The sequence below is a fragment of the Dermacentor albipictus genome, unplaced genomic scaffold (genome assembly GCF_038994185.2).
Source record: "Dermacentor albipictus isolate Rhodes 1998 colony unplaced genomic scaffold, USDA_Dalb.pri_finalv2 scaffold_13, whole genome shotgun sequence".
NCBI lineage: Eukaryota > Metazoa > Arthropoda > Arachnida > Ixodida > Ixodidae > Dermacentor > Dermacentor albipictus.
The window spans coordinates 5,813,874-5,841,455 of record NW_027225567.1 but is presented as its reverse complement, the minus strand read 5'-3'; the positions used below and the strand labels follow the sequence as shown (position 1 = coordinate 5,841,455).

Genomic DNA, 27,582 nt, shown 5'->3' with positions numbered 1-27,582 from the left:
CGCCTGCGTCACATCGGCATGGTACGACAGTCGTTTTCTTGCTTCGAAGAACCAGATTTTTTCTTTTACAGTTAGTGCAATGAGCTCCTTCTCCTTTTTCCAGCATGGGCACGACCACGAGTAGGCAGGATGGTCTCCTTTGCAGTTAAAACAAAATGGTGAAGAGGTGCAGTGCTCAGATTGGTGATCGTTGGAGCTGCATTTAGCACAAGTTGTTTGTACTCGGCATGCGTGTGAAACATGTCCGAATCTTTGGCATTTGAAGCATCGTCTGGGGTTCGGGATATATGGCCTCACAATGACTTTGACATAACCGGCATCGAGAGAGGTAGGCATAACGCTTGTTCCGAAGGTGAGTATAGCATCAGAAGAACTTCACATTGGCCTAGTTGGTATTTACTGCATATCATATTGACCGCAAATAAGACGGGCCCGTTCTGTTTATGTGTTTTCTCCCTCTGTCCCCGTCTTACTTGCGGTCAATATGATATGAGTATAACATTTTTAGTGGGGATTTCTTGATCGTTTCTGCGGATTACTATTCTTTGTACTTTGGTGACATTTTGTTCTTGGAAACCCCCAAGGAGTTCCTCATCGCTCAATGCAATAAATTCTTCTTCAGATATCACTCCCCGGCTTGTGTCCAGTGTTCTATGTGGTGAAATTGTCACTGTGGCGTCGCCAATAGTGGTAAGGTCAGTGAGCTTCTCTGCTTGGTCTTTATCATTCAGTTCTAGGAGGTCCCCGCTAGACATTTTGGAGGCTTTGTACGTCGGTCCGATTTTTTCTTTCAAGCATTTGGCGACAAAGAATGGTGAGAGTTTTCTTACTGGCATGTTGCTTTCGCTATGTACTACATAGTACTTGGGGAAGGTTGGAGCATTGCTCCGAAAGGAGAAATGGAATGGTACTTCGGTGCGGCATCTTTTCAGACGCCGATCATAGACGACAGAGGTTTGTGCTGCCATAGAAAATAAGTATGTTCGGCAACAGCGCCGACCGCCCACCACGGAGCCCAACGAGGGGACGCTGCAGAGCTTGTGTACAAGCCTGCACGACGCCAGCCGTACGCCGTCGCTATAACCAAATATGGTGTACCCAAGGTAGGATAGCCACACAAGGTTAACCCTTGCCGCCATGGAGAAAGGAAGTAAATGGATGAGAGAAGGAGACAGGAAAGGTGGAAAGTAAGGAAAAGACGAAGGTTGTAGGGAGAGAGAGACAGGAAGAGACGACTGCCGATTTCCCCCGGGTGGGTCAGTCCGGGAGTGCCATCTACGTGAAACAGAGGCCAAAGTGGTGTGTTGCCTCCGCCGGGGGGCCTCAAAGATCCGAACACCCAGCATCGGCTCAACCCCCAGGATCCCCCTTTCCCCAAACACGGCTAAGCCGCGCACGGTTACACGCGGGAGGGTCCAACCCTCGTGTGCTCGGGTACGTGGTGTCGCAACACACCAAACGCCTGCTTGCACAGACGCACCTGAGGGGCTAAAGTAAAGGAACTAACCAAAAAGCATATACCGACTCACAAAATTGTTCTAAATCCACAAGCGCCCTGGTATTGTCTCCACATCAAGCGGCTTGCCAACCAAAAAGAAACGATTTCTTTCGCTTGGTTAAAGCTCACCTACCGAATCGAGGTGGACTACTTACAAATTAGCATTTGATACTTAAATAACTGCATTAAAGGTTGCTAAGCATAAATTTTTATCTAACAGTCTTCCATCAATGCTAACAAATAACGTTAAAAATTTTGGAGAACTATCAATCTCCCATCTAGTGACCACATCACCTTGGACGAACCTTCGGGTTCCCGTCTTTCATGCGAGCAATGTGCTGCTCTTTTAAACGGCACCTTCGTCAAATACTTTTCCACTAAGTGTAAAAGTGTTCTATCTGCCACACGTGAATGTCACTATACACAAATGCCTCCAATTATTATTTAAAAGTCTGGCATCCTAAAACTAATTAATTCCCTTGATATTAACTCTTCTCCCGGCTATGACTCAGCCCAAAATTCCGAAAGAATTACTAATGCCGTTAGTTCACTTATTCTTACACAGCTTTTTCAGCAGCCCCTAGATACGACCATACTACTTAAAGAATGGACGATCGGGAAGGTTATTCTCCTACATAAGTCAGGTAACAAAGATTCACCAAATAACTACTGTCCCATTTCATTGACTAGTACGTAATGTAAACTACTTGCAGATATAATTTTTTCTAATCTTGTTAAATTCCTTGAGTATAATTCATTTTTCACCCCAGCTCAGCACGCCTTTCGCAAAACTTTCTCATGTGGAATAACTGGCTTCATTCACTCACGAGCTACATCAAATTTTGGATCGTTCTTCTTTTGATGACTGTATATTCTTATATTTCTCTAAAGCGTTTGGCAAGGTTTGCCACAGACTTCTCCTGTACAAATTTAATTAACTGAATCTCTCTCCTATTCTTCTCACGTGGATTCAGCTGTTTCTAACAAACCACACTCAGTTTGTGGCAGCTAATGGTTTTAACTCTTTCTGCGATGTACATTCTGGGGTGCGCCAAAGTTCATGCCTGGGCCGTCTCCTTTTTCTCATTTATGTTAACGATCTTCCTGCTACACTGTCTTCTAACGTACACTTGTTCGCTGATGACTGTTATTTTTCGCGAAATAACCAATGAAACCGACGTTAACAGGTTACAACTCGACCTTGACGCAATTTATAAGTGGTCTAACTCATGGTTAATTGAACTAAATATTAAAAAGTGGAAAGTACACTACATGTATCCCGTTTTTTTTCGGCAACATGCCACTTGCGACTTAAAGAGCGTTACTTTGGAAATAGTTAACTCTTACGAGTATTTAGGTGTCCATATAGCTACAAACCTGTCATGGTCAATTCACACCCAAAACGTTATTAACAACGCTAACCGTATGTTAGGCTACTTGCGCCATACCTTCGCTAGCCCACCTTTTAACGTAAAACACCTACTATATAAAACTCTAATACGGCATAAATTAGAATACCCTACTTCTGTATGGAATCCTGGCCAAGATAACCTGAAAACGGCGTTAGAACTTGTCCAAAATAACTCAGTCCGATTAATCTTTTCTAATTAAAATAAAGCTGCGAGCATTTCCTCCACGAAACATAATCTTAGTCTTCCTTTGCTGTCTATTCGACGTAGAATTGCACGTCTAACACTCTTTAATAGGACTTATCATCTTACACTGCACACGCAATTCTTTACATGACCCCATTATGTATCACAGTGTGTTGACCACTGTAATAAAGTTGCGACCTATCTATGCCACACTAAGCATTTTTTGTAGTCTTTATTGCCTCACACATGCATAGATTGGAACCACCTTCCCGCTGATATCGTAAATACTACAGTCGAACCCACTTATAGCGATACAGGTTTTAGCAATATATCATTTATAACAATGAGAAGTTGCTGCACCGTCAACTTTTGCATGCTTTCCATGGTGAAATAGCCCGCTTACTACAATGCCCCAATGCGTCATTACCGGTTATAACAATACGTGAGGCTGCTGAGTGTTCGAGCCGAAAGGTGAAATGCGAAATCGTTGAAAAGAAGAAAACGAGAAATTAGAGCTGCTGCACGATGGGCCGCTGCTCCAACAGCTGCCGCACGCTCATTTTCCAGGCATCTCTGCGCGGCTTTCTCCCGTCGCCCTTCCACCCCTCCGAACACGAATGGGCTGCGGCCATAGCTCTACGCCGCCCCACCCCCCGAAACACGAATGGACCGCGCCAACTGTGCCGCAAGCAGATTGCTCGCATGTTGCTCGCTGGCTCCTCATTCAACCTGTACGTACTCCCCCCTCCGCTGCCCAGCTGGCGCTTAGCCGTGCTGCCGCACGGATTTTGCGCACGGATTTTCCAAGCCTTTCCCCCTTCCCTCAAGAACCACTTCTCTTCTCATTCAGCGCAGTTCTGCTAACAGCTTAATCGCTCGCGTTCGTTATAGTTGGTTGCGTCGAAGTCTTCCTGGCCATGCAGTTTCTCAGCCTCGCTTAACTCGCCGCCGAAACGGAAGATGGCTGATCCCCTCACCGATCATCGGCAATGCACGACGTTGCCGGTGCTCGACGCCCGAAGCAACATATATAAGGTGATATTATGGCTCTTGTATGGCTAACGCGCAGTCATAATACTGAGCCTGTGATGACAGACCTTTGCAGAATGGCGGCATTCCGCAGAAGTTTCCGAAGTTTGCCTTAATGACCAACTAGAATGCTTCGCTATCCTGTGAAGAATACAGTCATGTCCTACTCGTATTAAAATATATCACAAGCTGAATATGCGGCTGCCCTTGCAGTTTAGAAATTACAGGTGATAGGAACCAAGCACTATTATGAAAGAGCTATACAACGCTGCATTTTTGTTCTTTAGATGACCATAACTCAAGTTTGCTGCTACGTATGCGCCCGGAATACAAATTACACGAAAATGTGGTTTTCGGAACAAAGTGCTGCCCAATTGTAACTGCTGCCACCAGCTTCAGTGGGGTCAATTTTTGAATGTTTTTAAGGGCGAATCCATATATAACGAACTACTAATACAACGACTAATTTCGCAGAAATATCGAGTTCGTTATAAATGGGTTTGACTGTATCACAGTATTACGCACCAATATCAATGTGAGTTCAAGAGTGGGACAGTGGGTGAACGATTCGCTCTCTGCTGGCAAAGTTGTACAGATCGGAGGGAGCAAAACAAGGCAGACCTTGTGGATGCTTTCTGGTGCATCGAGGAGAAGTTCCGCCATGCGCTTGATGGTGGGCTGCAGGGCCTCTTCCGTGTAGCGCCCGTAGTGGGCCATCAGGGCACCCCAGCTGCATGTCAATGAAGTGGACCAATTTAGTACTAGCTGGTAAGGCATCGTGTATCATCACGCCAGAATGAGATACGGACACAGGAAAAAAGCTACAAGACAAACTTTCATTTCCACATTCACCACTGTCTACGATACTGGGGTATATATTCACAGAGGCTCTCGGGACCCGAACGCTCTTATCAGTCCCATATGTGACAAGATACAAGGAGCGGTGGTGCTTATTTCTTGTCTGCATTTCATTCCGGTGCATCGTACATTACAGTTCAACCAAAAAAAAAGGCTACAGGGACACAGCCATGGGTGTGCATCTCTCAACATGTACATGCTTATGAATCACTGGTCTGATAAAAACGAATTTCCATCTACTATCTGGAGTCAGCCCCAAGTAGGTCTTGCAAGTGATATCGAATGGGTTGGAAACTGCACCACAAGGCTCATTATTGATATCTGTGCCACGGGTGCGCGGAGTATTTGCTTTGAATTGTCATGGAACATTCTTGTTCGGCCTAGCCACTTAACATCGTCTGCACCAACCCTTCTATCCCCTATATGGCACATTTATTCCATGGTGTATGGTTTTAATCTTACACTGGAGATGAAGCAGTGCATTCGTCAAGTTGTCTGGCACGCCAACCACAGAGACTTGGAGAGCCCCCACTTCTTAAACCTTGCCAAATGATTCGTTTTCTGGGCAAAATTAAAGTTTATGGCCAATTACTGTATCTACTGGAATCTAATGCGTACTTTTCTTCCGGTAGAACGGGTTCAACAATCACTGTATTTACTGGAACCGAATGCGCACTTTTTTTTCGATAGAACAGATTCGAAAATTGCATGCGCGTTAGAATCGAGTACGAGCATAAATGTGCGTTACCATGTCGCCATCAGCATTTTAAAATGGCGACCTCATACGCGCTTCAAGCCGGTACCATAGCTTCCTCCACGTGCTATAGTATATGCGCTTAGGTTAGTCCACCATCCCGTTTTCTGCGTTTGCTCTATCAGCATGGAAGTGCCGACAGCGAAGGCAGGCCGAGTTCATCACGATGCTGCACTTAAAAGGAAAGCGATCCCGTGTGCGGAGACGGACGGAAAGCTGGCCGCATTACGTGTGTTAGGAGTTCCCGAAACTTGTGTGTGGGACTGGCGCGAACAGCAGAGGCCTCCATCTTGAAAGCGATCTGCGATGCCAACAATCTATGCATCTAGGTGGACTGCGCTGTGTTGTCATTTAGGTCACGTTGAAGCGAGAGGCCGTACAAAGGTCAATTCACTCGCTCCTGCTACAGCACTTCCTCACTCCAGCGTTTTGATAAAGAGCATCCAAGGTAATTGAGTGATACGTGTTCATGTTTCCTTGTGCGCCCGTGACACCATGCTCGTTAATTTAGTCCGTAAGCGAATGCTCAAATGTTTACATGCCCGATGAGACTACTAATAACTATCTTATTTTTCGTAAAGCATTCTACTAATTTGCTGTCGTAATAGATGCTTCGCCTTTGGGGAGAAAGTGCGACTTTTTATTTATCGCAATTTTAGTGCATTGGGAGAAAATCTGTTTTTCTAAATGAGAGAAAGGTGCACTTCTGTATGAAAGAACGAGGTGCGCGGTATTGTAAAAGACTTTTTTTTAGGTCACGACAAACGGGTACGCGTTACAATGGAGGGCGTTTTTTCCCTTTCTTTTGATCACGTAAAACGGGTGCACGTTACAATCGAGGGTGCATTACAATCGAGTAAATATGGTATTACTACACGCGTGTAATAATTGATTGTTTGAACGAGGCGCGTGGGCGCGATCACTCGAGAAAAGAGGAGGAAGAACGAACTGGGCTCGCACTGTGAATCTAACCGGTCAGCGCTGCAACCGCTGTTGTTAATATAACCTGTAAATAGTTGCTCGTCTTAGTGACTCTTCCTTCGCGTAACAGTGTGGTAGAGGTGGAACGTTCCCCGTCCTCTCCACGGAGCTCCGAAGCGGCCGCGCCGTCGTCTTCTCACCCATGGCTTCCGATGGAACCACCCCGTCGCCACCTACACCTCCGGCGCCAACCACTACGTACGTTATGGTTCCTAGACCCCGTGATCCTGGGACATTCTCCGGCCAAAATGACGTTGACGTCGACGACTAGCTCAGCATGAATGAGCGTGTTAACGAAAGCCACCACTGGGACCATACCATCATGCTTGCCAATGTGATCTTTTATCTGGACGGGACAATGTGTGTCTGGTTTCTCACCCACGAGATCGAGCTCTCAAGCTGGGACATTTTCAAAGAGCGCCTTCGCGACCTATTTGGCAACCCGTCAGGTTCCCGCAGCATGCTGGTGACCTGACGGCACCAGCATGCTGCGGGAAAAGAGCTTGCCACTCGCGACCAGCCTTCGACCGAATCGTATGTCTCCTACATACAGGAAGTGCTCGCGCTTTGCCGGAAAGTCGACGTGCACATGATCGAGGTCGACAAAGTGGTGATATCCTAAAAGACATCGCGGGCGACGCCTTGAATTTGCTACTCTATAACGACGTTTCTACCGTCGACGCCATCGTCAAAGTATGCCGCCGTTTCGAGGTAGCCAAAAGCCGCCGCGGCATCGCACAGTTTTCCCGTCTCCCAAACACCCTGCCACGTCCTCTTGCTCCGCTCTTACAGCCACAAGACCGATTCAGGACAACGTCACACGTATCGTTCGCTGTGAGATTGAAGCCTCGAATCCGGCCCCCCTTCATCAACGACCCCCTGACGGTACCCTTTGACCAAGCGGCCTCCACTGTTTCCGTTATTCAACGTTGTTCGGCAAGAAGTCGCAAACCTTGGCATCGCTACCGCCTGCTCTTAAAGCTCCTTAAACTTCGTAAACTAGTGCCACGCTTTGAAAAAATGCCACCTCCTCCTCGCGCGCTCTGGCCGAGGCCACCGCCGCGTCGCTATTGGCCTAATAGCAGCACGTGGGCCCTCGCGCCTTGCTTCAGCGCCATTTTTGCTCAAGAGGCGTCTGCGGAGTGGCGAGGAGCGCATGTTGGCGCCGTTGCTACGCTCGAGCAGTGTAGGTGGCGCCACGGTCGAGGGGGGAACGTGAAAGAGAGGAGAAACGAGGAGGATTGAAGGTGGAGGAGGAGAGTGTCGCGACTTTACGAAGTTTAAGGGGTTTTACGTGCTCTGTCTCCCGACCTGATCCGGCAGCCATTCCCATGTCCACAACTTGTAATGACCAGTATTTCGCTCACAGATCACGTAATCCTGCTGAATGGCGAACCACGGACGACAAACAGATCTGCTTTCGCTGCCAACTCAGTCATGTATTCCGCCACTCCCGCACCACCTGGATGCCGCCGTACTGGAGCTCATTCCCCGCTCCTCGCCCATACGCCGACGTTCGCCGTTATTCACCTCGCCGTCTGTACCCTACTTCTGATGCCCTTGACAGCCGCTCCAACGTGTGATCGCCGTCGCCTCAACGCCGTCGCTCCCCGTCATCCCAACCTCGCCGCTTTTCCTCGCGAAACCGACAGACGGAAAACTAGGCCATGCAGCTCTTGGAGGTAGTGCTGCATCACGTTCGTCCTGTCCAAATCCTCCGTTGACGCTCCTCACCAACACGAACCTAATTGAAGCAGACGTAGATGGTGTTCCGTTGACGGCATTAATTGATGCTGGAGCCCAAGTGTCCATAATGAGCGCTAACCTATGTCATCACTTCACGTCATCCTCAACCGACTTAGTAAATACATGGAGGACAACAATCTTTATCCATCAGAAATGGTAGGTTTTCGAACATCTCTCTCATGCCAAGATATCATGCTTCGAATGAAGCATGACATCATTACACCTAATAGCAGTCTAGATACGCAAGCAATTCTCAGTCTGGACCTCTACGGAGCTTTCAATAACGTTTCACATTCCGCCATCCTCCAAGAGCTTAATTTCATTGGGGTTGGCGGAAAGACATATGACTACATATGTACCTTCCTATCCAACCGTAGCGCAACGATACACATAGGCACAGAGCAATCCCTTTCATACGCTCTAGGTAGCTACGGCACGCCCCAAGGCTCAGTGCTGTCCCCTTTTCTTTTTAATCTTTCTATGATGCCGATGGCGCAAGCATTGCGGTCTATTCCCGATCTCAAGTTTTCACTCTACGCCGATGACATCACTTTTTGGATGACTGGCGGTTCCGATGGAGAGATTCAAGACACTCTACAGGCCGCAGCAGACGCCGTCGTGGCTCATGCCGGGGCTATGAATCTCACATGCTCCCCTCAAAAATCCGAGCTGCTACTTCTGCCATCCCACCTGGGGTCCGGAAAACACATGTCTAGTATAGAGGTCATCCTAAACCAAATCCCCGTTACTAGAGTGCACTCTAAGAAAAAAGAGAGTAAAAAGTGAGTCACGGCAACTTGACTCTCTTTTTCCTTCCGAAGACCCACTTTTACGCGAGTAGAGTCAGAAAACAAGAGTCAACATTTGCGCATGGGTCGTTTGACTCTCAATAGCACGCGAAGAGTCGTCGTGGAAAATCGCCATTCCTCTGATATTTGAGATGAGTCTGGCGAGAGAAAGATTTTAATGCAGGAGAAGAAATACCAGATAAACTCTTCTGTTTTAAAACGCAGCCACGGTACGCACACGTGACCCCGAGGTGGCGGAGCAGGTGGCCATAGCCCTGGCAATGCTCGACGATAAACGAACGACAATATTCAGCGACTCGAGACCAGCCATCAAAGCGTTCGAGAGAGGAGTCGTCTCCGTCAAGGCGTTACGCATCCTCCGCGGCGCTGATCCAAGCACCCTCAAACACCACACCGTAATCTGGTTTCTCGCCCACCTGGGTCGGATTCCGGGCGCCCCGCCCAACCTCAACGAGACAGCCCACGACGGTGCGCGCGCGCTTACCGACCGCGCCGTCACCCCCGGGCAACTACGTCTCGATGAGTCGGAGGCGAACAGGGATGCCCCAATAACCTACAATGAAATAACCAAACACTTTCACTTGGGACGACGTCTCTTTCCGCCCCCGCACCCCAAACTAAACAGGCCGCAGGCGCTAACGCTACGCTTATTACAGACGGATACCTATCCGAACCCGGCCACCTTACACATAATCTACCCGGACGCCTACCCAGACGATGCGTGCCCCTCGTGCGGGGTCACGGCGACACTCGCACACGTGCTCTGGGAGTGCAGAAACGCTCCGCCCGACTCTACTTCCGACAGGTGGGAGAAGACCCTAAGAAGCCCGCTCCTACAAGATTAGCAATGGGCCGTCCAGCAGGCTCGCGCAGCGGCCGCCAGGTATTCCCTGTCGGTCCCTGCGTGGGAGACGCCCACTACGCTCTGACGTGCGTCCTGCAGGACTTTTATTAAAGTTTTTCCAATCCAATCCAATCTTCTGTTTTAGGCAGGCCCTCGGGTTCCTGTCCTGGTTGTAATGCGGTGTATCATTCTTTCATCCTTGTCATGTTCTGCAATTACTTCGAACTCTATATATTGATTTTCCTTGACCATGTTTGTTGATACCTCGCACGCTTAAGCGATAGCTGGTTTCCTATGCTAAGGAAGACCTGGATTTGCCACACTGGATTCTGAGCATAAGTAAATCTAAAAAAAAAAGTATTGGCTACTAAAGAGAGCACAGCAACGAGATAACAAGTTCAGTAGGCGCCCCCAACAGTGTCGATTGTAAGTGTAATTCCGCGACTTAAAATTAAATTTTGAAGATTTAAGTTCAAAAATCAAGATCTTGTTATGAGGCGCACGGTAATGGAAAGCTGCAGATTTATTTTCAGCAGCTCGGGTTATTTAACGTGTACGGAATCCACGGTATACGCGCATTTTCGCATTCTGACCCCGTTGGAATGTGACTGCCGCGGTTGTGGTTGGACCCGTCACCTCGAGCTCAGCAGCGCAACACCAAAGCCACTGGGCTACCGCAGTGCGTTGCGTTCCGCGACCAGAAACAAATATTAGTGTACGCAACACTGCTTTGGAACCCCCTAGAAATATAAAAACAATAACACAGCAGTTTCACCCCAATGCTGCATGAACCACTGCACGAACTATTGCACGAACCAAGGTTCGTAGTTTCATCGGCTGAATAAACTGCAGTAAACATTCGCTTACTTCTGAAATTAGCAAGCACTGGGTCACGCGCGCACGTGCAAACATCAACAGATCTCACTCAATGACGGCGAACATTCGCTGTCACAGCGTTGGCGTGATGAAGGGCGCGAGCAGAGCGGACCGAACGCTTCTGCTGCCTCTTCCTTCAAAGCGTCTCCGAAAATTTGCGCTATCTGAGCACACCCTTACTTGCCCCCCCCCCCCCCCCCCCCCACTGCCAGCTTTGCATCCATCGGAAATTATCTCCAAAACAGAGCGAGGGTGGCGCAAGACCGGGCAAGAGCAATGGCTAGAGGAGGAGAAGCGCGCTAAACTAGCGCCTCCCTCTCCCGGCTTGGGCGCGTTTTATCACGTGACCTCCTTAGATACTTGACTTGGGGCGCCCATCCAGCCCGGCTCAGCCTCGAACACTTCCTATAACGCGCACAGTCAACGGCGCGGGATGCGATCTTATCGCACTTGACTTTATACGTAAGCTCGCGGTAAAACCGACAGATATATTTCGACGGTTGTGCCCATATGGGCAACCAGCGCTGAAGCTTCGCGTGCCGACAGCAGCGCCGTAACACACAGCCTAGCGAGCGGTAGACACAGTTTCCAGTAGCACACGCAGTGATTTCGTGTCAGCAAATTCACCGATTGTCTTGAGTCACACTTTTCACGGCTCCTCAAACGGCAGGGAACCGACGTGCTAGGACGTAGCAGCGCATGCGCTCTACGCAGCGCGCATGGCCATGGACAGAACTTGGCTGGCCGCATCGGGCTAGACAAACATTGATACAGGCGCACGTTTCTTATCGCTAAATATGTCGTGCCATCTTCGTAGCCTCCCTATCGGACGGTTTCAGCATATTTTAGTAACGCATGAAAAATGTCGTAGCGCCTCCTGGCCAGCGCTGGTTCCCCATAACTGCTATCGCAAAATTCGCAATACACAGAAAATTTTACTGAGGACCAACAACGCTGCTTCTCCACGTCGTGATACAGCGGTGAACGATATTTCGGGAAAATGTGTTGCTAAATCTCCGTCAAACACTACGCTCGCATTTGGTGACAGCGGAACGCAGTCGCAAGAAATTGTGGAGAAAATACCGGAGTTCTGGCAGCTTCAGGTGCACTAGATTATTCAGTAACTTCGGCGGCTTTGTAGTTATACCTTACATCAGAGCAAACTGCACTCGACAGAGATCAAGGGCAGCCGCACCGTTATAGCTAAGCAAATTAAGAACAATTACGCCGCGTCTTCCCACTTCGAGCACGCTCCCACAGCCCAACGATAGATATTTCAAACGTAACCGCACTCGGACGAGCAAATTTTGCTTCTGCGAAGTGAACGTGGCGGGTTTTTCAAGACGCGTGTTAAATTCACGGCTGTTTCATTCGTGAGCATTACTTACGTGACGTAAAATTATCAGTGAGCAAAACAGGTTTTGTTTCAACGCAAGGAAAGAAAACCGAAACTAGTTGTGCGGATTCAAATGATCCAAAGCTGAAGCCGTCAATAGTATGACGCCATTTTTCAGTTGTGTTGCATCTCGCGCGAGTACGTTGTCGTCGAGTGGTGGTTCTTTATTCTATGAAGTGGTTCTGAAAGCGCTGCGTTAGTGGCGACGGCAACCAGGCGTTGCGGCAAGTTACGGTGGGAACTTCTGTCCGTGCTGTGTGATTGCGACGAGGACGACTGCCGTCAGCAGCGGCGTGTCGCCGATTTCGTCTTTGCCGACATCGAGCAAGTGCAGCGCCGGAAGTGTTGCGTTTTGCACTGCATTTTCCTTGTGATATGGGAGATCGCAACGCAGAGACGACCAGATGCATACGAAAGACTACCAGCGGAGAGTGACCTGTGCCATATTTCTCTTAACCTCTCAGGTAAGCATATCAGCTTTTGTTCCGAGTTTACAAACGGCGCGTAATCGGCCCTTCCGGCACGGCTATATTTTGCGCCACGTTTCTCTTGGCAGTTCACAGACGTTTCTTGCATGCGTGGGCGTATGTATGCGAAAATACTACTGGCAGACGGAAGCCTCAGGAGAGCATCTGAAATTATAGCAAAGCTGTACTGCCATAGATAAACACCGTTCTTAGCGACTACAATGACGAGTGACCTGTCGCATCGAAAAATCCGGAGAATACCAAGTACTGCGTAACTTGAAGTGTAGTGTGACCAGTGTGACTTTCGCTGGCGAAGGCAGGTTGTCGAAAAAACAGTAGTCTATTCTGAAGATTTACTAGCGCTTTAGGTATATTACCGCGAATAATAACAACGCTACCACGCTGTATGGCAGTGTCAGGCGATGTGGCAGCACAGATATTTTCGTAGCAGTAAGGCGGCTGCATGCACGAGCGAACAGACACAACCCTTTAAAAGCGCTGAAACAGAACAAATTAAATGTGCATTTGGCGTCAAGTGGGAAACACATTGGCTTACAGTATAAGCCGATGTATAATGCTATTATTTTTTATGTCATCTTTATTTTCACGGTTGTAAATATTTAAAAGCATCAATTTGCTGCAACCTTTATATAGTAAATCCTACTAGGCGCACAAAACCTGGCTGTGTTGTGTAGAGAATTTGTGCTATTCCTACGGGATTTTCTATTTTGAGTCCGGTGTTTTATGAAAAAGAGGGTCTTTTTATTTGTAGTCTTATGTTAGTGCAGATATTTGGCAAGCAGAAATGAGTTGATTGCAAAGTTGTATCTCCCGGTGAGCTGCACATGAGCCCAAGTTTATCCTGTCTTGGCTATTGTAAGGTGCATATAACAATTTTAAGCATATACAGCCGTAGTTGGCTTTGTCACTGTAGCGTATTTTGTAAAAGTAGAATGCTATGATTATATTACTGTTTTCATGCAGAAATACCTTTTTTTCTTGTACCAAGAAACGCTCACATCATTGAATGAAATGAGGTGTGGTGTATTTATCGACTAATTTAATAAAGGAAATTTCGTCTGCGGTGTATCAGAGATTAGTTTGCTTTCTTTTACTAAACAATGCATTATCTCCTCTGCTACTGCTGTTGTTCTGTGTATCTTTGTAATTTTCTAATGTACTTTATTTTAGGTATTCAAGAAATGGCAACATCCAGAAGAAGACGCCAACTTATCCAGCACGTTATGGGTGAGACAGATCGTAGCAGGCACTTTTGCATACCTCATTAGCATATGATGCTATTTGTTTTAATTTTTGTGTCCACTTTCCTTGCCTTTTTCATTTCAGCATTATTGTGCAAAGGGTAATACTTTTACATCTAGATAGAGTAATCGTCCAAAAGAGAGAAGCATGGCTGTAGGAGACGACACACATAAGCCTCCTTTGTCCGTATCTCTATGTTGCGCAGTTACTCTGTCATTATATCTACCAACAAGCACAAATTCTTCATCAGCTACATTTACTAATTCTCCGTTATTACAATTTAATTGATACACATTGAAAGTACAGAGGTTCACAGAAAGACAGACTTGAAATGATAAGAGCCGTAGAACAAGGAGCATCGCTGGAGCCAATGTTTCGACAAAGAGAAGGAGATAAGTTGTCTCGCCAAACATTGGCTCCAGTAAAATTTCTTGTTCTATCACTATTTACGATTCAAAGACAGCATTAGTGCTCTTGCTGAAGTATTATGTATTATGGAATAAAAATTTGCAGGGTTAAATGTCAGGAATGTGAAATTTCTTGTGTATTTTAATGCTACAGCGAAAGCCAGAAAAACAAGATGTAGAGAACCACATTGTTATTTGTCACTACCCAGTTTGGCCAGCTTCATTCAGAGCTTGCACTTTGTTGCATTAATGACCACTGGAATTCATTAATTGAATTGCTTCGTGATTTACTTATATTCAGAGATATTGAACTTGTTTTAATGCAGCTTAACATAGTGCATGTAAAAAATATACAATGACATTTTAAGAGGCGTGCAGTTGACTGCAAATCACTTGATGGTATGTGCTCAGGTTACCATTGAGCTTCCACGCACAAATCGGATGCACATTTTTTTTTCATTGCTTGGATTTTTAGAAACATAAGTACCATTTCTTCTTTGTCGATGTTCTAGTTGTGTTGTAGGACCTAACTGTTCACATTTATTTGTATTGGTATCCATGTTACACAGACAGCTGAATTTTTCTTGTAAACTGTCCTACTACTTAGTCCTACTAAGAGCGTTTGTGCAAATTTGCTGCAGGTACACTCTGGTGGCTCCCGCCCCTGCATCCTACAACCACCGTGTCCTGACTATGTTCACTAGGGAGTTCGAAGCCTTTGGAGGCTCCTGCCACTGCGTCCTGCCACCACCGTGTCCTGACTACGTCCACTAGGGAGTTGGCAGCCTTCGTGATGATGCCAAGCAGGCTGGAAGCTGACAGAACGACCGAGGTAAATACATGTAATTAAGTGGCAAATTTTTGAGTGAAGTGGCTTGTAGCCACTCAGCAATGAAAGAATTAGCTTCGAAGCAGTTTAGACTCCCTGCTATCGGTGCAGGAATGCTCAAGTCCATCCATTTTGCCTTAGCCGCCAAGAGGCTATGTGGATTAGACGAAATGCAATGCAAATTTTGAAACTAGTAGGAGACCACTTGTACAATATTTTTTCTTGCTTGACGCAAAACTGCTTTGATAAAGCTTTAGCAATTTAAAAACAATACAGTGTACTTTCATACATGTTATTGGGCATAAATTTACTAGGACTGCCTCAATAGTAAGTATGCCGATAAACATACACCAAAACTGACTTTTTTTTTGCTAGTTCATCCTCATCTCTGTGCACTGCTGCATAATTTATCTTCCTGAAACCAGTTTTTGCGTGCAGCACAAGTCCTAAATATGTGGATTACATAAATTTGCAGCTTTTGCTGTTAGCGAGTTCTATGAAAATAAAGTTAATAGGCCATTTTGTCCATTTTTAATGACCCATAATAAACTGAGCAGTGGCTAATAAGCAGTTCAATTTTGGTGTAAGGCCTCTCTTTATTGTCCTGAAAAATTTGGCCCCCATAATGAAGGAACCAATTTTTTGGCTATGCCTTTTATGATGCATAGTTTGGTGCATTACACAAGTATTTCTTGAAATTAACATTTGTCCTATATTGAAGGGCCTCCAGTTTTTCGAAAAGAAATTTCAAGTGGTCGTGTGCCAGGTCGGGACAGCTCGCATGAAATAGCCTACTTACAGAAATAGGGAGGGCCATACCCGCCGTGGTTGCTCAGTGGCTATGGTGTTAGGCTGCTGAGCACGAGGTCGCAGGATTGAACCCCGGCCACGGCGGCCGCATTTCGAGGGGGGCGAAATGCGAAAACACCTGTGTACTTAGATTAAGGTGCACATTAAAGAACCTCAGGGGGTCGAACTATCCGGTGTCCTCCACTACGGCTTGCCTCATAATCAGAAAGTGGTTTTGGCACGTAAAACCCGATTATTTGAATTTTTTTAGGGAGGGCCCAGTACACTTGACTTTATGTTAAGATACTATTATTGATCTACAAAAGACGGAATGAAACATTCTGTCCTATAAGCAGCTCTTCACATTCATTTATACTTTTGCACATCTGTATGCCTCAAGTCTTGTGACTTGGGTCTGTTTTCATTATCTGCTATGTGCCGATGGTAAACTTCAGGTTTGCCCTATGATGGAGAATATTTTGTTGCTTATAGATATGGATCTGTGTTTTTGAGGTTGCCTCGAAATTTTACCCAACCCATGCCACACACTTGGGCCAGGCCTCTTGCAAACGACGTATAACCAGGCTCAACGCAAGATGTCGAGTGAGTCCGGAGATCGAGGCAACCTGCTGTGCAACCAGCGTGCAACCTTTGGTGACCCTCAACATGTTCCACCTATTTCACAGCTGCACTCAGCTTCCACCTATCCAAACCGCATCACCAGCTGTGGTCACTCATCGAACCATGGATAAATGTTGGGGTGGAGTGATTTGAAGAGACATTTCTTTTTCTCTTCAAATCCTCAGCAAATACTTGTGTTATTATAATATGTGTCATTAGTGCCTAGTTTTTAATGGTTCCTTTCTATTAGAATTCTCGCCATCGATTCCTGCTATTATAATGTATGTCTGTCTTTATGCACAGTTTTTCAGAGTTCTTTTGTACTTGTCTATGTAATTGATAGGTTCATACTTCTTATTATACAGAAGGCTAAAATGCAAACTTACGGCATTTTTATTCTTCCTTTTGATAATCTACAGCACTGCAAAGTGTTCAAGAAATGTAACCCAACGTGGGCTCTGGTGCAGGAAAAATTTAAGAGCAATATAGAGTACTTATTTCAAACACCAGTTATTTTTGGAAAAGTAAAGAATATAGGAGCACAAAAAAGAAAATATTAAACTAGAGAAACATGAGTTCCCCTCATAAGTCTGATAATAATGTGAATTCCCTTCACTGCAAAGGCGCCAGTAATATACTCGCACACAAGGTTTGAAACAAGAAAGCTATGATGCCCTTGGCATTTCTCAGTGCCTATTTGTCACACTGACGAATGTCAAAGGCATCGTAGGTTTCATGTACACATTAGTTGTGTTACACTTTTCAGTATTGCATTTCTCAAACACAAAGGTTTACAGCAGTGCTTTAAATAGCAAATGCATTTCCTAATTCATTAGTGCAAGAGGAACAGTACAGATCATGTAAAAATTTTTTTACAGACTATATGTCCATAGATGCACGCTTCTGATGACATAGCAGTGACGTGGTTGTGGGATGAATGACTTTATTTCAGATTTAAATATTGGCTTCCAGGTCTGGTTTAGTCTCCTACACTGAATAGTCTAGGTCAGAGCCCATTTACTAGAGAAAGTGAATTAAACTAGGAATTATAAACATCAAAAGATCTTGTTAAGGAAATTAATGTGACAATCAGCAAGGTTCTTTGGGTATTCATTTCCAAATTTGTAGGATATATTTTATGACTGGTTTCATTATTGTGAGAACAAATATTTGTTTATTGTCACACTAGAGGTGGCTGCCCCCATTTGTATACAACCCCTTTACAGGCTAAAAAGTCAGTGTGTTACCCTATTTACTCGCATAATGATCGCACTTTATTGTAAAAAAAAATTGACTCAAATTCAGAGGTGCGATCATTACGCTGGGTAAATTTCCCACAAAAAGAAAAAAATATATCTTCTGGCATTTGCTACGGGATGACAACAGGTCAACAAAGAGGTGGCTGCCTCTGTATGTACTACGGGACACACACACAAAAAAAAACATGGTGGCCGGCAGAGCAAGCAGAATGCGCCGAACACGATTTTTTTTCTTTTCGTTAGTACATTACGTGCATTCAAACAGTTTCTTCCGTATCAGTAATGAATAATATCGGCAAGTTTGCGGCATTAACATAGCCATGTCCACTTTGAGGGGACAGAAACAGATGGGTGCACTTAGCTGCCTGTGACATAGGAACACATGGCGGGTATGCTGCGGAAACTGCAGCATTTGTCTTCACCACTATCCTAATATGGCACGTTTTCGCTAAGGGTGGGCGAATATCTTAGCTGCGTTACAAACGTCGGCGAATGAATAGGGTACACTTCTAACGTATCACTGTAAACGTGGCTGCTATCATTGCCACTCGCGATTTGTTGCGTGCCCACAAGTGCAGACGAGAAGAAACAAAAGACGCCTTTTTTGTTGTTTTTGTTGGCCACAACCATTACAAAGCCTACACATAATAAAGGCAAGTTTGGTTGTAGCTTTTTTTTGTCATATAAGTGCGGAAAGTGATGGAGGGAATGAAATGGGGCATCTGCTTAAGAATGTTTGGTGCGTGCAGACTGCTTGGTTTGTCTTGAAGAGTTGTTCTCATAGCAGTTGACAGATGGTAAGCGCGATCATTATTAGCTAGACTTGGCACATGACATATCGCTGCGGCAAGTTTGGGGTGCAATTTTACACGAGAAATAAAAAAATCGAATTTTGACATCAGAATTTAGGGGTGCGATCATTACGCGAGTGCGATCATTATGCGAGTAAATACGGTATTAGGTTGTTTTTGGTTTTACACACTCAATGTTAAGGGATGCAAATGGGGACATACAACAGAATGCAAAAATGACTAATGAATGCAAGCAGGGCGTGGGGCTTTTTAGGCAGATGCATGCGTGTGCTATTTATAAAGCTCCCCATAGTATGCCTGAAGGCATTTTCTAACACTTTAGTAGAAAACACTGACACCCACTTATTAAGGGGAAATACTTCTCGAAACAACTTTTTTATATATTTGTACTAGAAATTTGAATATACTGTCATTCATAAAGTGTTTTATTAGATTTGAATTGTCATTGATTTTTGTGTAGCTGCTGTTCTTTAGTTATGGGCCTACACAGTGGCAAAATATTCTTGTGGGCACTTTCCTGTGTATAAAATTTTCAGAAATAGCGTCATGCTGTATCTTATTTAGCTAGTTATATACTGCAAAGTGATGACACCTATCGAAACGGCTTGTACAATTACTGGAACTATGCAAAAATATTAGGCCACATGAAATAATTTTACAGATTGCACTTTCAATGAGATATCAGCATTCAGCATATCTTGAATAGTATGTATGCCAAATTTCGTTAGTATAGGACAATTATACGTGCATAAGGTTATTTTCATGCTATTGTGAGAAAGTTTTTGAAGTACATTCTAATTTTTTTTCACAATAGCATGAGAAGTATGCAAGATTAGTAGGCAGGCCTGTCTGCCTGCCTACTAATCTTGCATACTTCTAGTAACTTTACACGCTGTTTGAATAGATATTGGCACTTTGCAGTCTACAAAGAGCTGAGTTAGCTGCAGCACACTGCTTTTTGTGAAAATTTAATACACAAGAAAGTGCCTGCAAATATGACTATGTATTTTGCTGTTGTGTAGGACATAACTCGAGAAGCAGCTAAACAAAAACTAATGGAATATATAAAATCTGCATGAAGAACTCTACAATTGGCTCTCTTTTCAAACCTCTAGTACAAATAATAAAAATATTTCGAGTAATATTCGATCAACAAAATGTTCCCCTTGCTACAGTGACCTACAACATAGCGACAAAAGTTTAAGGGAAGTCCTCTTGTCAAAGCGACTCTGGGCTGTCTTCCCAAGGGCTTTAAAGACTGCATTTTCCTGCATTTGTCAGGCGAGCAATACAAAAATGTTTGTGAATGTGAAAATGGTATTGGCACACTAACAGAAAAAAAAGACAGTTCTGTGAAATGTAGACTTGATTATAACTTTGTTCGACATTTACATTTCGACTGCATATATTTATTTCGTGTTTTGTACTGAGTGTTTCAGCGGTGACTGCCGCTAATTATTGAACATAACTGCTTCATGACAGTGCGACTAACAGAAATTTATAGCAGTGGCAGGCATTAGAATTACAGTACTCAATGGCGTCTACTTTGTAAGAACTCAGACTAGCACCAGTTCTGAGATACACGTACCCAAAAGGTAACGATCAAATAGATTTCTCTTTCACACAGAATAGTCCCACAAGGCTTACAGAACTCATTGTTTGTCATGTACAAGCAGATTATGTGCCAGATGTAATTTATGCTCAGTAAATACATAAATCAGTCATGCGAGGTGTCTCACTTTAGGTTGCAAGTTCGAACTTCTTTTAATCTTGCTTGTTTTTATTTTGTTACCTTTGTGAGCATGAGTGAGTTGGTGGCCTTGGCACATATTGTCAAAACTGTTTCTTCATCACTGGGAATCGCAAAATTTCATTTACACATGAAATTCCCAGTTACTGTTATGGTAGGCTTCGAGCTTAATTCCCTTATCTTTCATATGTTTATCTACCAAGTAGTTTTATCGTTCATTGAAACATACCCATGCAATTCAGAGTGGGCACCCAAATTATAAATATCTGTTCTTGCTTTCTACCCTGCTCTGGTGTTTTCAAAACCTAGCAATGGTGCAATGGCCTGTCTGCACCTGCGAAAAAGTAGTGAAGTGGCTAAAGTTAAAGGTCAACAACATAATTAAGATACAAAGCAAAAATGTCAGTTCGCAATTGTCCCCCATAACCAGAGTTTTGCTTAGAATTAAAAAAAATGGACATCCTGCTCGGGTGTGAGAGTTGCTTTGGGCACCAAGGGGACTACGTAGCACCTGTGCTAGTGTACAGAAAGCAAAAAAAAATCACTCCAGATTGGAGCGGCAGCGGAAAGTTAAGCACAGCTGTTTTATTTCACGCACCATTATTGTGGCTTATCATCTGCTGCTGTTGTATGTGAACGCATACGTTGGGAAGACAATCCTTTGCGCCATTGTTACCTTAGCGGGACCCCAGAGAAAGGTAGAAATAAATAAAATCGAGAACAGGTATTCACACTTTGTTGCACACAGTGTATTATCTGGAAGTGTTTCACTCTACAAAAGACTACTGTGATAGATAATCATAATGACAAAGACAAAAGAATTAAAAGAGGTATGTGTCAGTCATCCGTCCTTGACCTCCAGTGTTTATAGAAACACTTCTTTCTGTGTATGTGCCAAGCCGTAGGGTGGCTTTATGTAACTCAGTCATGCTTGCTTAGTTAAAGATTCGAATAAGAGAAATCACAAGAACATTGTATGAGTGATTTATAAATGTGGCACCTAATGTAACTTATTCATGTATGGGCTGAGGATAGATTACAGGCAGCGCATAATGTGCTCTTACAGGATGACTTGTGATGAGTAAAAGAAGCCTTCCTCACATCTTCCTCTTTGTTTCTTCTGGATCTTTGTGCACTATGTGTATTGTTACAGCTGCGTGCATGTAGCTGGGTATAGTTTATGTGTTCTGCTTCCTTCCTTGTCCTCATAATTCATGCGCCATCTTTGCCGTAACAAAATACAGCTACCTGTGCTACTTATTTTGTCAATGTGTTTGCATTATGGAAAGTTTTGTGTTAGCGGTTATTTCTACCTGTGAAATTGTCTGTGTCAGCTATTATACTTAGTCTTGCAAAAGTATGTTTCTCAACATAAATAAATGATCAGTATAAGTGTTGCTGTATTTATTTTTGTAATTTTTTCAGTTATGAAGTTTTTATACACTGTTGCATGTTGTATGACAGAATAAAATTGATGCTCAAATTTTTAATGTGGTGTTTTTTAGATCAATTTTCATCTCACGCTAACATGCACAAATTGTGTGGGAAAAAGTGCCAACAAGAGTACCATAAGGTAAGACAGCTGTTTTTACTGTTAGATTGGATTATCAATTGCCAACCAATTGTTTTTTAACAAGCATAGTATAATGCATAGATAATGTAATCTAAGTTGGAATGTTGTTTTTATTGCACTTCATTATATGGGTCTCATTTGCACATAAGTGCAGCCTTTCTTATTTGTTATGTGTAGCTTATTGCTCAGAATGTTAAGTCGTAAGTTTAGAACAGGGAAATAGGTTGAACCTATAAATCTTTTGACATATTATAAGAGACTTGTGCGGTGGTGAATTAAACTTCTACATGAGTTACATAATATTTTGGGGTCTCATCAAGGTTTCGAGTGGCATTGCAGTGTCATGCGTATGCAGCTGCAGGCTACATATTGGATTTTGCTTTTGCTAGATTTTGCTTGGTTGGCTATTGATTCCAGTTTAATAGTAATGAGAACTGTCTTGCTTTCATAGTGATTCTGTGCTGACTGATACATTTGAATTTTCCAGAAGACAATAACAAAGATTGATGAAATATTAACTTTTTCTTACTAGCCTGCCATGTGCTTTTTGGCACGTTTACTGTGGATTCTTTGTTATCCTATGTTGTCTTTTCACAGTAGTCTTCTTGAGAACTAGCCGTAGTCGTGTGTACTCACAGCAAGAGTTGTTGACACATTTTGAAAAGCGGCTCGACACTGCCATCCAAGAGTGAAAGGACTTGCATGGATCAGTTGTTTTACCTTATTTGCAAGAGACCGGCACCACGCACTAAGGGTAACTTGACACACACTGCTGGAGTCATCAGACTCATCTAGAATAGGTACCGGCATCATTCTTGCAGTGTTCATGTGACACTTTATCTTGAGTCGTCTGACTCATCTAGAATTGTTAACCGACTCCCTTAGCACTAGTCTTGTAACCCTTTTGAGAGAGTATAGGCAACTACTACAACAGAGTATGCATGACTATTGTGTGCGGAGTCACGCAAACACCTTGTATGGAGCACAGATAGTCTCGGGACTCTCTGCCAAAAGAGAGTTCGGGTGTCTCCCACAAAGTGTGTCATATACGTGACGAGTCCAGACTCTTCGAAAAGAGTAAGGGATACTCTTTTTTTTTCTTAGTGTGTGGACAGGCTCCAGGTGCTCGGCTTACACATTCAAAGCAACCGGCTCAACACATATACCCTACATACACTCCACACTACAGTCGATCACACCCTGCGCCTTCTAGGGCGAGTCTCCAATAAACATGGCGGACTAAAGGAGGCCGAACTTCTCCGCTTGATTCAGGCCTTCGTTATCAGTAAGATTACATTCGCAAGATTACATTCGCAACACCATATCTACATTTCCTTAAATCAGAATCAGATAAGATCGACATTCTTTTACGCAAAATATATAAATTCGCTCTGGGAGTCCCCATACGTACCTCCACTGATAGGCTAATGCTTACCGGAACTTTCAACACACTTACTGAACTCACAGAAGCCCACCTCACATCCGAATGTAGCAGATGTTCCAACACCGCAACAGGTCGACACATTCTACAAACCCTTTCTATCACTCCGGCACCCATCATCAAGACTAAATACACCATTCCACATCACATACACGAGAACCTCTGCACCCCCCCACTTCCTAAAAACATGCACCCTGTGCATCACAAACAGCGCAGGAGGCAACGAGCAAAGGCTCTCCAAAAACAATTCTCCACCTCTAAAGACGTGCTCTATGTTGATGCCGCCGAATACGGGAGCAGAAATCATTACGCAATATCAGTCATTACCTCTCACGGCCAGGTCGCTGCGGCCGCTTCCATTCCTGGCTCTTCCTCGGAGGAGGCGGAGGAAGCGGTCATAGCCCCGGCCCTCACAATTCCAAATTCATCAGTTATCGTTAGCGACTCCAAAGCAGCCATACAAAACTTCGGAGCGGGTAGGGTCTCTAAGCCAGCCCTTTCTCTCCTCTTGGCCCATCCTTTCCACCAAACTGTGGCATTAATCTGGACTCCCGCGCATGCGTGCCTTGCCGGAAACGAGGCGGCTCATGCCAGTGCCCGAGGATTTACTGTCCGGGCTCAGGCATCAGATGTGTCGGACCTCGCCATGGAGGAGGCACCGTTTACAGCGCGGGATCGACTTATTACTTACCAAGACATCTGCACCCACTACCGATTAGACCGCTTAACCTTTCCGCCACTCATGGGCAAATCCCCGCGTAGGTTTGAAGTTCTGTGGCGACAGCTGCAGACTCGCACCTTTCCGTCCCCTTACTTCCTCCACCGCATTCATCCAGCCATTTACCTTTCTCCCTTTTGTAAATTCTGTGTCTCTCCCAAAGCAGACTTAAACTACATCATGTGGGGGTGCCCTAAGCACCCCCTTTCCTCAAGCAATTAATATCTAGTGAGGAGCAGTGGGAGGCTGCCTTGCGCAGCTCCAGGCCCGATCTTCAGGAGGCCATCCTGGAGTGGGCTGAGAGGATAAAGGAGGCCTACTTCAAGTAGTACCTCCCCCACCCTCTATTCCATTGCCCCCTTCCCTTTAAAGAGGGATAAATAAAGTTTTTCATCATCATCATCAAAAAAGCTCTTACGCCTGCCATCACTCAAGCCGTACGCGTCGCCATTGGCGCCACTGTTGCCGTCAGGGGCATGAGCACTGCTTGCATAGGAATTGCTGGCCGCCAAGTTCCAGCCCCGTTCACCGTGCTGACCAGTTGCCCTCATGACCTAATCTTCGGGCTCGACTTTCTGGCGACGCATTCTGCCCTCATCGACTGTTTCACCAGGAAGCTGTGTCTCGCGCTTCCTCTTCTTTCAGACGTTCGCCCCGAACCGAACACCCTCTTCACTACAACGTTTGTTCGCTTACCCCCAAAAGCCCTAACCTTCGTCGAATAGGCCTCAACGGCAAGCGTGCCTGATGGCGACTATGTCGTCGCACCTATTCGTGATGTCCTCCTGGCGCGCGACATCTCTCAGCCACACTCCGTTGTAACCCATGCCACTAATCGAATGTATCTCCCCGTTATCAATTTCGGCTTGACGAAGCAAGTGTTCCATGAAGGCATAGCGGTGGCCACGCTCCGGTCAGTGACAGACGACCACGTCACTGCTTTTCCAGCCGACGCGTCTCTAGATCTTCCTGATTACTCGCAGGGTGCCTTGAACATCGACGGCCCATTACGTCCCATGGTCGCTCCGGACCTCGCACCTGACGAAGCAGCCACCCAATATCGCCTTTTGCTTACCTACCGCGACATATTTGACACTGACAATCGACCACTTTGTCAGACGTCCCTTGTTAAGCATCGGATAAATACTGGTGATGCTGTCCCCATTCCCCGCCGCGATGGTATCGCGTGTCCACGGCAGAGCGGCAAGTTATTCAGCAGGAAGTAAACAAGATGCTTGCCAGAGTTATTGTTCAGCCCTCGTCGAGTCCTTGCGCGTCGCCGGGCGTGCTCGTCAAAAAGAAAAATGGCTTGTGGCGTTTCTGCGTTGATTACCGTCACCTCAACCAAATAACTAAAGAGGACGTTTACCCTTTACCACGAATCGACGACGCTCTTCATTGTCTTCACGGCGCCACATACTTTTCGTCCACCGACCTTCGATTTGGTTTTTGGCAGGTTTCCGTCAATGAGCAAGACCAAGGAAAGACAGCTTTCGTCTCTCCAGAAGGCCTCTACCAAGTCAAAGTTATGCCCTTTGGTTTATGCAATGCCCCCGCCACGTTCGAACGGATGATCGACTCTGCTACAAGGTTTCAAATGGCCAACTTCCCTATGTTACCTAGTCGATGTCCTGGTGTTTTCTCCTACATTTGAGACGCACATTGAGCGCGTCGCAGCTATCCTGGACGTCTTCCGCAAGGCTGGGCCCCAATTAAACTCATCGAAGTGCCACTTGAGGCGCCGACAGATTAGAGTGTTAGGCCATGTCGTCGATGCTTCCGGAGTACAACCCGACCCGGAGAAGGTTCGAGTAGTAACGGCATTTCATGTACCTCAGTCTGTCAAAGACGTCCGGAGTTTTGTGGGGCTCTGTCCTTATTTCCGACGGTTCGTGAAAGATATCGCAGCAATCGATCGGCCATTCACTGAACTTCTGAAGAAAGACGTGCCTTTTACGTGGGGTTCCCCTCAGGCAACCGCATTTTCACGCCTTATCACGATTCTCCCCAATCGACCATTATTGGCCCACTTTGACCCGTCCGCACCTACAGAGGTCCGAACCGATGCCAGTGGTTATGGTGTCGGCGCCGTCTTATCGCAACACCAACAGAGACACGACCGCGTTATAGCCTCCGCTAGCCGGCGCCTCACAACTGGAGAGCGCAACTATTCTATTGCCGAGTGCGAATGAATGCCTTGCTCTCGTCTGGGCTATTTCAAAGTTCCAGCCATATCTATATGGCAATAGCCCTTCTCAGTAATCGCATACCATCATGCGCTCTGTTGGCTTTCGTCGCTCAAGGATCCTACTGGCCGGCTCAGTCGTTGGGCCCTCCGACCACAAGAATATCTCTTCACAGTGCCTTACAAGTCGGGCCATCAATACCAGGACGCAGATTGCCTCTCTCGCTATCCAGTCGAAGACGCGACCACTACGTCTGATAGTAACACCGACGCCTGTGTTTTCTCTGTTTTTCCACTAAGACATGTCGCCGACGAGCAGCGCCGTGACCCGTCCTCATTGACCGCCTGGAATCGTCACTTGCCGACAGGTCCCTTCGCTTATTCACACTTGAACATGGCGTACTCCACCGCTACAACATTCACCCTGACGGCCCTGCATTACTACTTGTGATCCCTAAACACCTTCGCTCAGCTGTTCTCCACAAACTTCACGACCTCCCCACTGCCGGTCACCTGGGTGTGTCACTTACCTATGACCGGATCCGCCGACGCACTTTTTGGGCAGGGCTTGCTCGCTCCGTTCGAAGATACGTAGGTGCGTGTGAGAAATGCCAGCGACGCAAGACACCATCGACGCTCCCTGCTGGGTACCTCCTACCAGGTAGATCGCTGTGGCGACGGATTACGCCACGCGCTACTCCATCCCCCGAGCGCATCCTACCAGCTGCGCCACAGATGTCCGCGATTTTCCTCTACGCGACGTAATTTTAGTACATGGAGCTTCGCAACAACTTCTCACAGACCACGGCCGGACATTCCAATAAAAAGTTATCGCGGACATCCTTGCAGTCCTGTGCCACGAGGCATAAGCTATCCACGCCATATCATCCGCAAACAAATGGCCTCACGCAACATCTCAATCGCACTCTCACAGACATGCTCACGAAATATGTCTCTTCAGACCACACTGACTGGGACCTCGCTCTACCGTTTGCCACATTTGCTCATAATTCCTCGCGCCACGACACAGCCGGTTATTCCCCATTTTTGCTTCTGTTCGGCCGAGAACCAGCACTGCCACT

General features: G+C 45.7%; 1 protein-coding gene and 1 long non-coding RNA gene across 7 annotated transcripts in view; one reads left to right on the top strand and one right to left on the bottom strand.

The window, feature by feature from the left end:
- LOC135920377 (G2/mitotic-specific cyclin-B2-like) overlaps nucleotides 1-27,582 on the bottom strand; it is a 321,085-nt gene that overhangs the window by 7,958 nt on the left and 285,545 nt on the right. For all 6 annotated transcript variants that reach the window (XM_065454624.1, XM_065454626.1, XM_065454628.1 and 3 more), the window contains one exon: nucleotides 4,744-4,852. In XM_065454624.1, coding sequence (XP_065310696.1) covers nucleotides 4,744-4,852 — 109 coding nt within the window. The remainder of the gene's footprint in view (nucleotides 1-4,743; nucleotides 4,853-27,582) is intronic.
- Nucleotides 12,681-15,289, top strand: LOC135920367 (uncharacterized). Its single transcript, XR_010570233.2, has 3 exons — nucleotides 12,681-12,850; nucleotides 14,045-14,101; nucleotides 15,165-15,289. It is a non-coding gene; the product is annotated as an uncharacterized lncRNA (long non-coding RNA).